Genomic DNA, 16,408 nt, shown 5'->3' with positions numbered 1-16,408 from the left:
GGAACAGGTTTCAGTCATGGTGCTCTTCTCAATCCCTTGACCCCTTTACCTGTCCAATCACGAAGTTTCTGGACTATTTCTGGCATTGTCGGAGTCAGGTCTAAAAACTTCCTCCATCAGGATGGATGTTAGTGCGGTGGCCGCCTTCCATAAAGGTGTTGGGGATGTTCCCATATCTGTACAACCCCTTGTAACACGTTTTCTGAAGGGCTTGCGTCACCTCAAGCCTCCACTGCGTCCCCCGGCCCCTTCTTGGGACCACAGCCTGGTTTTGGGTCGGCTCATGAAACCACCATTCGAGCCTCTCCAATCCTGTGAACTTCACTCTCTCACATGGAAAGTGATTTTCTTTTTGGCAATCACTTTGGCTCGCAGAGTTAGTGAGTTACAGGCCCTAGTTACCTATCCGCCTTACACTAAACTTCTGCAAGACCGGGCAGTACTCCGCACTCACCCTAAGTTCTTGCCTAAGGTAGTATCAGAGTTTCATCTCAATCAATCCATTATACTACCTACCTTTTTTCCCAGGTCCCACTCCAATCCAGGATAGCAGGCTCTGCATTCTCTTGACTGTAAATGGGCTCTAGCGTTCTACCTAGACCATACAGTTGCCCACAGGAAAAGCACTCAATTGTTTGTCTCTTTCCATTCCATCAAATTGGGGCAGCCTGTGGGTAAGCAGACTCTCTCTCCTCCTGGTTAGTGGACTGCATATCCTTTTGCTACTAGCAAGCAGGCATTCCTTTTCAAGACTGTGTTAAAGCACACTCTGTGAGGGCCATGGTGACTTCAATAGCACACCTACGATCAGTGCTGCTTCCTGACATTTGCAGGGCTGCCACCTGGAGTTCTCTCCATACCTTTACAGCCCACTATTGCTTGGACAAGGCCAGAAGACAAGATTCAATCTTCGGCCAATCTGTCCTGCGTAACCTATTTCCAACGTGATGTACCAACTCCCTTCGCCTGCCCGTTAGGGTTCAGGATGCCCTCTACCAAATTCTACCCCAGTTGTTGTGCGTGTTGCACGTCTTTGGGTACATTTGGAGCATACTCTGACATCCTCAGCTCTGTACTCACCCATATGTGAGGACTACCATCCTGCTTGTCCTGTGAGAAAGCAAATGTTGCTTACCTGTAACAGGTGTTCTAACAGGACAGCAGGATGTTAAGTCCTCACGAAACCCGCCCACCACCCCACGGTGTTGGGTTAGTTACGTTTCTTATTTTATTTTTCGGCTTTTCCTTTGGCTTTTTAAACAAGACTGAAGGGGGACCCCTGCTGGCTGCAGGGTTAGTGCCATGCTGGGCATGCCCAGTAGGGGCCAGTCAAAGTTCTAGAAAATTTGACAAAAGTGTTCCGTGATCGGGCTCCATCCTGTGATGTCACCCATATGTGAGGACTAACATCCTGCTGTCCTGTGAGAACACCTGTTACAGGTAAGCAATATTTGCTATATCTGGCACTGTCCTAAATTTGTTTTTATAATACTTAACTAACAGAACACATCAAATTAGGATAGGCTGAGCTTGTTCCCATTGATTTGCAGTGTTTTCCGAGATTCCCCAAGGTTCCGCAATATCAGCCACCTTATTCAATATATTCCTGGCCCCACTATGCAGTGTGCTGGCATGTCTTGTGTGAATTATAAAATCTACGCAGATGACATACAATATTTGTTTGTACCGTACGATGCTGGGCTCCCTTCGCCTAAATTCTGTGAGGTGTTGGTTGGCCCACAACAGTTGAACATTTCTAAAACTGAAATGGTTACTCTCAGGGATTAAGTTTCAGTCTTAAAAGATCTCTACCACCTTCACTTTTCAAGGACACTGCATACCAATTGTTTAAAAAGTGAAGAATCTGGGCATTTTGCTTGATTCTAACCTTTCTATGAAAAATCAAATTTCAGTGGTGGTAAAAATCTTTTTTTTTTTTTTTTAAACTTTGTTTATTAAAAGAACGAAGCCACTGTTTGAACCTCAAGGTTTTCGACTAATTTTGCAGTTTTTTGTCCTGAAACATCGCAATTACTGCAACTCGCTATAGCTTGATCTTCCCACAAATGCAGTCTGTCCTCTGCAACTTGTGCAAAATAATGCTGCAAATATTCTTACTGGTACAAGGCTTAGAAATCTTATTACGCCTGTTTTGTCCTCCCTTTATTGGCTTCCAGTTGCATGGCAAATTCAAAATAAGGTGCTAACCTTTAATCATAAATTACTTTGTCTCCTCTACATGGCTGAGTACAGACAATCCTCCACCTTTATAAGCCCGCAAGGTATTTGCACTCTGCTAACAAGAACTTACTTGAAGTCCCTACACTAAAGTTAGCTACATTTCACATTACTAGAAATAGAGCTATTTTTATTGCCAGTCCTCGTATATAGAACTTGATCCCAGAGCACTTGCAAAATGCCTTCTATTCAGAGTCTTTTAAAAAGATATTGAAAACTACCTCTTTTCCCTGACCTTTAACTTAAACTCCTTGAAACCAGTACAATACATAATTTTGTTTTGGTCTTTGATACCTTGATGTATCTGTTTCTGTTTTTGAAGCATGTTATATGTATTTTAATTATGTATGTATTCTAGGTAAACCATTTCGAGCTACCCTATAGAGTGCAGGTTATAAATTAAAAAAAATAAAGATAATTACATTTGCCTTGCAGTAGAAAACTTTAAAGTCACTGCTCAGCCCATTAAACTTCCACAAAAGGATTCTACAGAGAAATCAGCTCAGACATTTTGTTAATACAGAAACCAATCTTTCTGAAAAAATTTCCTTTGCAATTTCAAGGGAAAACTGTAATCAAATCAAAACAAAGCTAATACATAATATTAACAGTGACAAAATTATCTAGAGACCTAGTCAAATAGTCAGCTGTCACCTCTTCATGTAGTCATTTCAGTATCCCAAAATGAAAGATTTCAAGATATTTACTCATACTGTTTTGTTTGAAAAAGACCAGGAGGCTTCTGTCCTATTTTGGACTTAAGAAATTTGATTACATTTGTCTTTAAAGAAGCTTTTCTGTACGGAATACCTAATAATGATCATCTAGTTTGCCCAATTTAATTCCTGTTGTAATGCCATAGATCTCAGGTGATATTTCTTTCCTTTACTTCCTCACAGCTAAGGATTCTACGCTTATTCCATGCTTTCATGATTTGTTACTGTTTTTGTCCCCACCATTGGATCACTATCACCTTCTGGCAACTCCTTTGGGGATGTTCACAAGCTGAGATGCAAGTAAGAGAGACTGAGGAGTAATGTATACAGAACACGATACCCAAAGTCAATGGTCTTAACAGGAAAGATTATTTCACACACACAGTTTAGAGATGAGAGCCATATTTTATGCCTTAAAAAGATTGTCAACTTGTCAACATTAGATTATGTAATGTGGGAAGTCCAATTTTTTTTTAATATTTATTCTGAATATTAAACACTATTCTTTTAGGGTTTTTTTATATATATATCAACAAACTTGAATGAAGAGTTTTTCTAATGATGTCTGAACCTGCAAGGGTTTTGTCCAAGGTGGAATGCTATCTTCAAAGCTTAACCGCCATTCACATAGTAAGCATATAAAATGCCAGTGCAGATTGGCTGAGTCACCGTCAAGAACATCCAGGATAATGAGAGTTGAAAATAAGCTTTATAGTTTGCCAAAAATTGTAGGAATCCAGTGATGTTTTGAAAAGTTGCCATTGAAACTAAGCAAACTCAAATGATATTTAAGCAGACACAATAAGCATCAGCTAATAACAAATAACCTTGGTTCAGACTTGGGAATCAAATCTGTATGTTTTTCCTCCATGTACCATAATACCATTGGTATTTCAAAGAAAGTTGCATTTTGGAAAAGGTTTAGAAGCTGTGCCTTTTCGGTAACTGCTCCATATAAAACTTCTAGCAAAATAGTATTGGAGTTTTTGTTCTGTGGTATCTATTCCCAGCATCCAGGATATCTGCCCCGACTCCAACAGAGGATTCAGAAACCCAAGATTTTTGAATGGGTTACAGGTGGGCTCTGGAAGAGTAAGACTGACAAATACCCACACTCCCAAACATTGCCCATACAACATGCCTTTTTGGATAATTGAAAATGCTCTAGAAATGGAAACTGAAGTGATATCTGGAAGTAAAGAAGACAATGTACACAGAAACACTAAAGTATTGTAAAAGGACTTCAAACTAGAATTCTCCTTCTCAGTTATTCTGTTATCAAAGGCATTAACTTGGAGACATATTGAGGATCACACAAAAATGAAGTGCCTCCTAGGATCTTCAGTTAATAGAAATGCAAACCGGATTATTAATGCGATCAGGAAAGAAAGTAAGGCCTCTTAAAATTGTCATAATCTGCTTGAGTACCAGTGAAATGGCTCAAAACATTTCTGTATAGAGGGATTTTCTGAATCTGGGGGGGAGTTTGGCACATGGTATGGACTATAGCTTTTTCAGAAGTGTTACTTGTTCATTGAAAGAGCAAGGAAAAGGCTATGCCAGATAGATGACTTCAAATATGGCTCAAAACCTGGTGTAAAGAGAACTGTTTGAGAGGTGCTGAGGGCTAGGGCCATGTATAGAACAGGAAAAGGCAATATGCTAAAGTTAGCTTACATTTTTCTGAGGCAAGAAAAAGAATTCTAAGTGAATACTGGGGAGGTTGCAGCCCACTTGCATACTTGTCCCAGCTGCCTCGGTGCTTGACTCCGGAAGTCATCACAACCTACCTCTAGTCTGAGTTGCTCCTGGCCAGGTATTGGGGAGGTTTCAGGCCTCCCTTTATTTCCTTTGGCTCCACTACATTTTCTCTTCATGATGCTGATCTTCCCCAGTCTTATTTCCTGCTGCAAACCACCACCAATCCCAAGTCTACCTTCCCTATTTCCTTTATTTTTTATCCTACTTGCCATTCTGTCATCTGCATGGTCTACTACTTTTGAACTTCAAAGTTTACTTTCTTTCATCCAGCCATCTCAAATCTCCTTGGCAACATCTCATCTTCGTCGCTGTCATTGCACCTCTACCTCTCTTCTACATATTCTTCTATTCCTCTTCTCAGCCATGGATATCTGCCCCAGTCCTGGCCCTCCAAGGCAGCCTTCACCCCATTAGTGCATATCAAACTATTACATATCCAATCTTATCATTCCCCCTTCTCCCTCCCTCTTCTTTTTCTTTCATGTGTTCTCTGTGGAATGCCCATTCTGTTTTCAACAAGCTTGCATATATTCATGACATCTTTCTCTCATATTCTTCATCTTCTTGACTTGACTATAATATGGCTTTCCCTTGAGGATTCTGCTTCGGTTGTTGCACTTTGTCATAGAAGTTATCTTTTTTCCCCAAATACCTTGCAAAGTAGGCCAACACGGTGGTGTTGGACTGCTGCTTTCCCCCTCTTGTAGGTTTCAACCTTTTCTTGAACCTCAGTCCCATTCTCTCTTACTTCTGAGCCTATTTTATCCACCTATTATCCTATTTCATCCACCTATTATCTATATTCATTCATCCCATTATCTATACGGATAGTTGTCATTTATCGACCCCCTGATAAATTCCCTTTCTCATTGACTTTGATTTCTGGCTTTTCTTTTACCTTAACCCATCTTCCCCTTCCCTTTTCTTGGTGATTTAAACATCCATGTTGATGACCCCTCTGACCTCAAAACTCCTTTCCTTAACCTCCTCATTTGATCTCATGCTCTGCTATACTGCCCCTATTCACAAGCATGGTCACTGCCTTGACCTGGTCATTTCCTCCAACAGCTGTCTCTCAGACTTCTCCATCTCATTTCTTCCTATCTCAGACCATCATCTGAAAACTTTCATACTATATCACCCTCCCCCACAGCCTCATACAGTCACCAACACCTTCAGCAACCTCTAAGCTTTTGACCTTTGTATTCTCTCCATTACCATTTCATCTCTCTCCTTTCCGCCACTACATTGTCAGTCAGTTGACAAAGCATTTTTGCTTAGAACACTATACTCTTCTCTGCTTTAGAAACTTTCTTTCCTTATCCTGTAAAGCACATCAAAGCCCTAGAATTTGCTTCTTATGTCCTGTGCCCACTCTGCAGAATGTTTCTAGATAAAATCCCATGCCCATGCAGACTTCATACATTTCAAATTCATGCTGACCATGTAGGCTATAAATAAACAGACAACACTGGTAAATAAAAGAGAGGGATCTTTATTAAGATAATGGCATTTTCCAAGAGAGTTCAATTATCAGCAAGGCAATTCAGAAGTCTCAAAGAATCTTAGTGATACAGTAGCTTAAATTTGCCTCCACCTCTAATTTACCCATAATTGAGTCAGTTTGATTAGTATTTTCCTAATTGGGTGGCTGCATGATTTTATCTCATATATGCTAATGAGATTAAATTCTTGTACATCTTGTGATTTCTTGTAAATTGAACCAGAAGATAAAACAAAACTTGCTATTGAACTTTAACATTTTTTATATACATTCTAGCATTTTAGCATACTTGGATATTTCTACGAGCCTGATCAGTGCAGTTTCATAGTGCTACAATGATCTTAATTTCTTCACTGTCATCAAACAAGTCTAACTTCATAGGAAAATATTTTCAAAGCATCTCTACAATTTGAACTCTCAGCAGCGCTGAAGAAAGTTACTTTTGTATTGCAGAACACACCCATTTTACCTATCCTGTAATGCCTTGGGAATATCTTTCTATCTCTCTCACTATATATAACCAGGGAGATGCTGCAGTTTGAGCTTTTTCCACACAAGACTAGACTTTTATAAGATTAATCTTATCCAACAAAATATGGAAGTCTTGGTTGTTGGAAGGCTGGGGATTTTTTAATACTGTTTAGTGCAAAGAGCTGTTCTAATTTCTTGCTTGGATTCCATGTAAATATTATTTTAATGCTTTTTTGACATCTAAGAAGTGTTTTCTTCCTTGTCATCTGATTAGAATAAAAGGATGGTAGAATAATCTCTTGATGTGAAAGTATTTTTGGAAAAAATGAGAGATCTAGGCGTCATAGTGGATAAAAATGAAAGATCTAGGTGTCAGTGGATAACACATTAAAATCGTCAGTCCAATGTGCTGCGGCAGTCAAAAAAGCAAACAGAATGTTGGGAATTATTAGAAAGGGAATGGTGAATAAAACGGAAAATGTCATAATGCCTCTATCACTCCATGGTGAGACCGCACCTTGAATACTGTGTACAATTCTGGTCGCCGCATCTCAAAAAAGATATAGTTGCATGGAGAAGGTACAGAGAAGGGCAACCAAAATGATAAGGGGAATGGAACAGCTCCCCTATGAGGAAAGACTAAAGAGGTTAGGACTTTTCAGCTTGGAGAAGAGTCGGCTGAGGGGGGAATATGATAGAGGTGTTTAAAATCATGAGAGGTCTAGAACGGGTAGATGTGAATCGGTTATTTACTCTTTCGGATAGTAGAAAGACTAGGGGGCACTCCATGAAGTTAGCATGTGGCACATTTAAAACTAATCGGAGAAAGTTCTTTTTCACTCAACGTACAATTAAACTCTGGAGTTTGTTGCCAGAAGATGTGGTTAGTGCAGTTAGTATAGCTGTGTTTAAAAAAGGATTGGATAAGTTCTTGGAGGAGAAGTCCATTACCTGCTATTAATTAAGTTGACTTAGAAAATAGCCACTGCTATTACTAGCAACGGTCATATGGAATAGACTTAGTTTTTGGGTACTTGCCAGGTTCTTATGGCCTGGATTGGCCACTGTTGGAAACAGGATGCTGGGCTTGATGGACCCTTGGTCTGACCCAGTATGGCATGTTCTTATGAAAGCAACTTAGTCTTGAAAATATTGAGTAAATGGAGATACAGAGATTTGTTTTTATGATGGATTGCTAGTCTCCTATCATTTTGTCTGAATTGCAATAGGTTTTAAAATGTGCTTCTTTTTTTTGTGCTGCCTTGCATTTACATAAGTAAGATAAACAAATTATAACTTTCCTCAAATTTATACTCATTAAGCTCCAAAGTCCACACCAAAGCAAATAAATCTGTATAGGGGACACTGAAAAATGACACTGGGCAGCTATGGATTATATTTGGAATCTTGTGACCTCTCAACTTCTGAGATTGTAAATCTTAAAAACAGGCTTAGACATAAATACTGTGTATTTGTTTACTTGCCCTTGGCTAAAATTAGATCACAGGTAAACATTTCAAAGTACCAGTGTCCACATAGGAGAATATCATTTACCCAATTCTCCACAAAGAGAGACCCTGCTTGCTTATGGTTGTACTTCTTTCTTGTAGGAAGATGTAAAATCATTAACAGCTCATGTAATCGAAAATTATTGGAAAGCACTGGAAGACATAGATTATGTACAGACATTCAAAGGACTAAAGCTAAGATATGAACAACAAAGGGAAAGGCAAGATAATCCCAAACTTGACAGGTATGCTTTTTACTTCTTTTAATGCTCTTTTTTTGGTGACCTGGCAGTTTCCTCCTGCTCGTTTAGACCTCTAGATCATTGGGAAGCGTGTGATCTAGCACCATAAGCCTTCAGTTGCAAATACCTGCAGATATTTTCCCCTATGTTATATTCCCTAATGCCCTACTCTGGTCATAGCAATGACAGTCCTAAGGCGAGGGTCATGCCCCTTCCAGAACCCTTGGAATAATGGCCACAACTCCCCCTGTGTATACTTCCACTGCAGCATCCCCAGCTGACCCAAGGAGCAGAAGACTAGCCTCCAGGATTAAACTGAAGACTACCTGCATGGCAGTGCATAGCACTGCCACTGAGCTACCTGTCTGGCCCCGACTTGGGAAAAGGATTTTTTTCTTTTTATCTAGCAGTTTCTTTCTGCTCCTTTCTATTTTCAGCTTACTTGTAACCAGACTCTTCATATTTAACTACCCTGTGATCCCTTCCCCCCCTCTCTATTTTATATTGCATGGTGCCCCCCCCTCCCCCCCAGCAATCCTAATCTGATCATTGCAGTGATTGTCCAGGGCTGGGGAACATGCATCAGGGCTATTTCTGGAATCTTTCAGTCATGGTCTCTGACTCTGGCCACCAGGTGTCACCTTTAAGCAGTGACCATGACACTGTACCCGCCCCCCCCCCAGTAGATGGGGAGGGGGTGGGCTTTGAATTCTGTCTCTGTAGCATCTCCAACCAACCCAAAGAGCAGTTGACCCGACTCAGAGATTAACTAGGGACTGTCTGCATGGTAGTGCCTGCGGGCCAGCCCCATTGTGAGGTTTTTAAATGCAGTTATATAATTGAGAGAATCTCCCCAGGTGAAAAATAAATGACATTTTAGAGCATTTTAAACTGAGATTTTAAAAACAATTGTTTTTTTTCATCAAAACCTTGTTCTAATGTGTTGCGATGCAAGTTAAATCTTGTATCGACCATGTTAAGACAAGCGGTGTGTCTGTCTATCTGGGATAAGGTACACAGGAAGGTTGTTACATCTAAATCAGTGGAATGGCTTTCCTTTGTCCTTCTCCAACCCAAAATTTCTATTTTCTTTTATGAATCAGTGTAAAAAAAGGAGGGTTTTTAATACTATTACAAGGATAACTTCTAAAGTAAAATTACATAGTAATATAATGATAGCAGATAAAAACCTAATGGTCCATCCAGTCTGCCCAGCAAACTACTTCTGGTTGTAACTGCCACTCCGTGTAAATTACCCCCATGCCTTCAAATTTTGCTAAATAAATCATTTTCTCTTTAAATAGGGGGGAAGAAAATTTACATATTTAACAATAATTAGAAAATAAATGTTTTGCCAGCAAGAATTGCATTTTACATATAGGTTTACACTTTGGGTATGAGCTTCTTTACCTCTGAGTGAGCAGGCCTAGAAGTGCTGTGAAGGCAGTACATTTATAGTATTTGGAACTGAAGGCGATGTAAGTTTGTTCCTGCCGACTGGCTTCAGAATGCCAGTGAAGTAGTCTCAAAAGGGCCTTCTTTCCTGTTTTCTTAGCCAAAAATATTCTGTTTCACCTGAACGTAACTCAGGGACATGAGCAAAGACTGTGTAATGATTGGAGGAAAACTCCTCGGGTCACCTACAGAAGCCCTGAAAAGGAGCCAGCTTGACTTATCCATTTAGCAAGATAAGAGCAGACAGGTTTTCCCATACAGGCAGTAGCTGTAATGAGAGAAGATGTAGTAGTTTGGTAGATAGGATAGGTTGGGTTAGGGTACCAAAGTGGGGAACGAGTACCTGAGAAAGGTAACACAGAAAGCAGCCATAATCATAAAAAGGTAAATCAAGGCTGATAAACCATAAATTGTTGATTTATTCTACAGTATGCGTTCCATCTTAAGAAACCATAGGTATCGTCGAGACGCAAGGACTCTAGAAGATGAGGAGGAAATGTGGTTCAACACAGATGAGGATGATCTTGAAGATGGAGAAGCAGTGGTGCCTCCATCTGACAAAACAAAGAATGATGAAGACATCATGGACCCAATTAGTAAATTCATGGAAAGAAAGAAATGTAAGCATGGGCTAGAGTTTGAAGTCTTATTGAAGCATAAGAATGCATTGTTTAGAAGTACCAGAAGCCATAATCAGTCATTTCTTCTTTCAAAGTCCTGTTTTGGGACTTTTTCAAAGCAAGATAAGTAACATTTAGTTGGTGAGACATGCTCCTTGGATTTTTCAAAGCATGTTAAGTTACTCTGTCCATTATCCTGTGTCTAAGAAGAGTGTTGGGACTTTAAAAGACATTTGAGAGAAGGATATTAGGATTGTGAAAGGTATCTTAAAAAGAAGTATTGATATGTTTTTTTTAACATGCAAAAAAGCTTTTCCTAAAAAATTCCATTAATTGAGGATCAGTCATGGAGCACATAAAGAATTGCATACTCAATGCTCAGCTGCTCCTTGAGGGTCCTAAAAATAAAATATATGGAATTATGTTTATAACATTTATATCCCACTTACTTCCCATAGCTAAATTAATTAGTAGTATGACTTAAGAGCATAGTACCAGCTGAATGTTTCTCGTTTGTATTAACTTTTGTTTCTCTGCTCAGGACTAGTTTGCAATATTCAATATAATATCTTTTACACGTTGTGTATGTGTGATTGGATTCATGAGTGTTACACACATTAAACATTTAGCTAGGTACATGTAACTCTGAGATGCATCAAATTTATCCTGCAATTGATTTATTGATTTTTTTGGGTGGGGAGGAAGGAGGACCCCCAGCAGTTGTTTCCAGTCAAATCAGAACTGGCGCAGGAATCTGACATCATGAGTCTTACAACTCATTTAGATCCGTCATTTCAGTGGCAGTCCTCAGTTGGGAGCCATATACCAGGGCCCCTTCCAAAGCCCTGCAGTGTTAGGCCCTAAATTTAGCCACTAGGTGTCAGCATTGTGTAGTGATAGACTCACTCCCTCCCTCCCTCCCCAAAGGGCTGTGTTTGCTGTCTCCACAGCCAAACCGGGAATCAAACCCAAGTCTTCCAGCTTGATCATAGCTCTTAACTGAAAGAATAAAAAAATGATCTACTTACAGCACAGTGCTTGATAAAGTTAATAGGAACACGCAAAAAGAAAATTAATATATAATAGAAATAACAGAAGATTCCCAGATTTTTCTAAAAGGAGACATTGAAAACTGGGTGCTTGGGTGCAAACTCTGTGGGTACTTTTATGCCTATAAGGCTTGCACTGTAATTAAAGCAAAAGTTCACAGGTACTGCCCAAGTTAAAATTTGGGCCTGCATACTCTGTGGATAATTTTTCAGCACAAAGCAATGCACATAGTTTTCTCTAATCAAAGTTGCATGCAGTGTTCCATTCCTGCACCGCAGGGGCTGCCTCTGCAGTCTGCGGGTAAAAGTTTGCACTTTCAACCACGTGTCTGCTTTCACTTGTAGATAAATTGGACAGTTTTTAAAGCCCTAATTTCCACAGGAAAGACTTTGCATAATTACTTCAGCTTGACAGTATTATTGTCAACCCTAAGGAGTTTTTTTTTCAGAATTAAGGAAAATTTGCAGTTGAGAGGACCCATAAAAGATACTGTATACCTAACATTTTCATAATTTATGAAACATTTACAGGGAAATTGAATAAACATCTCAATGCCAATAATAAAACTTTCCTAGTGCAACACAATAGTTTTACACAAGTCTTTATAAATCCAGATCTTCAGCCCTATGAAGAATACATTTTGACATAAAAAATTGTTGAATCCTGTCTGATGAATGTCGCCAAAAGTTGCTCTTTCCACTTCTGGGAAAGAAGACTTCTTCCAAATAGAAGATATATTCAAGCTATCAAAGGAGAGTTCATGATCTTCTTGTTCTTTACCCATCCTTTCCTTATGCCTTCCTTTTAGTAAATAGGAGACTTTACAAATTAGAGGGGGATTCTGTCATTCAGGATTATAAGGACCCCAGAAAAGTACTTCTTTAGCATAGACAAAGATGTTTCACAAGAGCTTTAGGAAAGAGTCTCAAACTCGGATGTATAATGGCATTCCCCAATATCTCCAGCTTCTTATGGACCACTGTTTTGTCCTATATTAGGGCTACATTGGTGTCCTGCAGGGCTTCTGTTCACTTCTAGCTTCTCAACCTTCCCAGATATCTTCCCAAGGGAGGATTCCTGTGTTTGGGTTTGTAAATCTAGCTGGATTGTTAGCATTTCATTGTCATATGAGCATTTGGAAATGGACTTCTCCACAGAAACCAGCACTGTCCAAATTGAGTCTAAGGTAGCCACAGTAGGTTGACCAGCCTTGGCCTCATGATGCACACTGCCTGTTCAGGTATTAGTGCTTCCAGCAATCCCCTCTCTTCCTTGAGTAGTTGACTGCCTTTGGGTCTGTACCTTCCTAGGCTCCAGTAGCATCTTCCTATATTGCAACCACTGCAGGCTGTTTCATGGAAGACGCAGGACCTCCACATCTGTGGAGAGAGTCAGCACAGGGGCTAAGAGAAGCCTAATTTTCAAGCCAGTCCTCACCTCTGGCAGCCTGGAAATAGAAGAACCAAAAGCTGCTCGATTTAGAGTCCACACTGCAAAGGAGCTCTTCGGCAGCTGCACACACGCGCTCAGGCTTGGAGTTTCGGAGGGGGCGGCAAACTCTGAACCTTGCCCTTTCTCTTCAAAAGGAAATGGAAAGAGCTGCTTAAGAATGACTAAGCCACCACCCTCTTGGCCCCCTGGTCAGATTTTATTGTAATTGAAAATAGTCATTACATTCAAACTTTATATAATTTAAAAAGATTATTTAATTAAATTGGAATATTATTTAGCAAATCCATCCTCATATCCCCATCATCACTTTGCCCTCAGAAGCCCCTCTTTCAAGTATGCATGAAATTACTGCCATGAATATTCTTAAATGTACAACCCCAGGATAATTTTCAAAAGGTCTATACCCGTGTGTAAAACCGCATCTTATACAGGTATATGCTTTTGAAAATTCACTCCAGTAAGAATAAACTAGTATTGTATCTTGAAGTGATAAACTTAGATTGAAACGCATTGTTTCATTTTAAGTCTACAATGTTTGGATAATGATCAAGTAACAATTTCTAGCACTGTCAGTATAAATCTTTAAATAGGCTTCTAATTCTTTTTTCCAGTGAAAGAAAGCGAAGAAAAAGAAGTACTTCTGAAAACCAATCTGACAGGACGTCAGAGTCCAAGTTTCAAACTTTCCTTCTCTAGTGGTACAAAAACGAACCTCACCAGCCAGTCATCTGCAAGTAGCCTGCCCGGGTCTCCGGGTTCCCCTGGATCTCCGGGATCACCTGGATCTCCAGGATCTGTTTCCAAAAGCACACCTCAGACGGCAGCTATCACTACTAAGGTACTTCTTGCAGATACTACGGAAAATGAGAAATTTTAGTTATCCATCCTGAGATTCATAAAGCTGGCTGAAAGTTTGCAAAACATTTTGGGTTATGGCATGTTTTATGTTCTCAAGTAAAGGAATGTTTTATAAAAAGTCAGATTTGTTTAACAATTACTTTTACTATAATGCTTCAAGATACTTGGTATAATTCTGAAACTATTGTGACGTTCCATTCAACACATGTCTGGCTACATAACCTCTTTGACTCATGAAATGCTGGTAATGTAGAAGAAATGTCATTTGTATTTGTTAATACATGATGCATTAATAGTGTAACAGTGGTTTCATAAGCAGTTTTTTAGAGAGTGCCATGAAATAAAGCCGTTTTGGTTGTATTAAGAACCTTGACTAGTGATTCTCAGATATAAACAAACCCTTGCTAGTTTATCCACATTCTCCTTGCTTTATTTTCAGAAGTACCTTCCCCTGTCTCAGCTCATAGTATTCAACTGTGAGGTGTTTTAGTATGCAAGCACATCTTTCAGACCTGTGGACATAGCTTTGCATACAGCGTGTGCACTTTTTTTATGCAGTCGCATTTAGTTAGCTAGTATTAATCTGTTACAATTTTTAGGATCCTTTCCTTTTAAGTATAAAATAGTTTTACAGTATTTTTTTTTATGTATTTTCATTCTTTATAAATTTAATTTCTGTTTTTCATTTAAAGGGCAATTGTAAAACATTCTTTTAGCCAAAATAACACACAGTTTTGAAGACAGAAATCCCTATGCATTATTGCCTTCCCCCATCTAACCCCACCTGTGGAAATGGCTCCAAACAATGCGCCGTAGAATGCCACATGTCATTTTACCCTCATTGAGGGAGAGCAGTTTTGTAGATAAAACTCTGTTTTAGCCATAGAAATAACTTAGGGAAAACATGAAGGCAGTTTTCGTTTTTGCCAGTTTCTCTTGTTTTTCATTGTTTTTCTCCCATTTGTTTTCTGGTCTTTAGAGAGATCACGCCCCCCCCCCCCCCCCCCCCCCCAAGTCTCCTGCATTTTCCTAGAGCCTTTAGTATTTTGTGCATTCTTAATACTCCTTCCTCTGACTCCTCTTCTTTCCTGTTCTCTATCTTTTTTTCCTTCCCTCTAACACCATCCTTCCTTCCCCTTGCTCCACACCATGGCCAGCTTCACTAATTCAGTCCCACATTGACATTTGCTATGTTATAAAGCACTCTGGCATGGCACTGAGGTAGTAGCTGTATGCCCATGTGGTCACGCAACTTAATAGGCCACTAGGCCAGTCCTCTGTGGTTATGCTATGTCAGCAGTTCTACAATGCTGCCATTTATCTAAAAGGTCAGTTTGTTACTATCATTAAATGGTCTTTATTCTTACTCATGTATTTATTTTACAGGGAGGCCTTGTGGGGCTTGTAGATTATCCTGATGATGATGAAGAGGAGGAAGAGGAAGATGAAGATAAGGAAGAAACTGTACCATTGTCAAAGAAAGCAAGACTTGGGTCTTAATGGCAATTACCTAAAGTTAGCTACCTGTTTAAAAAATAAAATAAAAACTGATTTTCCCCAAAAAATCCACACAAAGCAGCAGTCTTTTGTGAACTATTGTATCTGACACAGATCACCTACACACATGGATTTCTGCTGATCAAGTGCCAATTCATAGGAGCAGAAGAAGGGGATGGGGGGAATTAAGGGGAAAAACTTAACGCCTTTGAGCTCTCCAGCTTGGACCACATGTTGCCCTTTTCTCAGGGAAGGAAATGGAAAAAAAAAATAGCCAAGAGGGCAGGAGTTTAAGTGGAACTCTGGATTGGCTGGTCAGTTGCTCCAATCAGAAACGTGCTTTCTCGGACCATGAGACTTAGAAGAATGGGCTGTTCAGCAGTGATTCTTCACTCCTTACAAAGAATGCCAGCAGTTTCTTTGTATAAAGAGACTTGCCTTTGAAATCATACATTCTGAACATTTTAGTCAAGCTACAACAGGTTTTAAAAACCTCTGTGGGGGAGGGCTAAATAAAAAGTTTCCCCTTTTTTTTATCTGTTCCCTTTTGCCCTTTAAACTGCAGATTTTTTTTTTTTTTTTGAGGTGGGGGAATTGTCTGTCCCTTCTTGATTAAAGATTGAGTGGAATTCTAGATGTCATTTTTGTGTTATGTTTTTTTTTATTCTTGCCCCCCCCCTGAGTGTATGCTTAGTTGTTGAGTATATATTTGGGACCATTAAAAACCATTTTTGATGCAATATGCTGTCACTGTTGTGCTGGTACCTGTTTCACCATGTGTATTTTTGTTTTACATTATAATTCTGAACTTGTTTAGGACTTTATGGAGACTGGTATCATTTTTATGGACCGAAGTGAATATTTGCCATATTGTGCATCCTGAAGCAATACTCTTTTGTGACTAAATATTTTATATTAAACTTTACATCAGCAACTGTCTTGATAAGCCATTCAGGGAGTTAGATTCAAACACAGAATATGTGTTTGAGAAGCATGGAATTAGTATTCCAAAGAAATCATTAAATTGCACATCTCA

General features: G+C 39.4%; 1 protein-coding gene across 6 annotated transcripts in view; it reads left to right on the top strand.

Annotated features, from left to right (window-relative positions):
- The window catches only part of PPP4R3A (protein phosphatase 4 regulatory subunit 3A), a 161,723-nt gene extending 145,710 nt beyond the window's left edge, over nucleotides 1-16,013 (top strand). For 3 of the 6 annotated variants that reach the window (XM_029597805.1, XM_029597803.1, XM_029597801.1), the window contains 5 exons: nucleotides 3,138-3,254; nucleotides 8,301-8,443; nucleotides 10,325-10,515; nucleotides 13,629-13,855; nucleotides 15,262-16,013. In XM_029597805.1, coding sequence (XP_029453665.1) covers nucleotides 3,138-3,254; nucleotides 8,301-8,443; nucleotides 10,325-10,515; nucleotides 13,629-13,855; nucleotides 15,262-15,375 — 792 coding nt within the window. In that variant the 3' untranslated portion in view covers nucleotides 15,376-16,013. The remainder of the gene's footprint in view (nucleotides 1-3,137; nucleotides 3,255-8,300; nucleotides 8,444-10,324; nucleotides 10,516-13,628; nucleotides 13,856-15,261) is intronic. The other 3 variants (XM_029597807.1, XM_029597804.1, XM_029597802.1) reach the window with 2 other exon arrangements.
- Nucleotides 16,014-16,408: the final 395 nt, after the last annotated feature.

Source organism: Rhinatrema bivittatum, chromosome 4 (genome assembly GCF_901001135.1).
Source record: "Rhinatrema bivittatum chromosome 4, aRhiBiv1.1, whole genome shotgun sequence".
NCBI classification, from domain to species: domain Eukaryota; kingdom Metazoa; phylum Chordata; class Amphibia; order Gymnophiona; family Rhinatrematidae; genus Rhinatrema; species Rhinatrema bivittatum.
The sequence above is the reverse complement of the archived record's forward strand: the minus strand, read 5'-3'. Positions and strand labels throughout refer to the sequence as shown.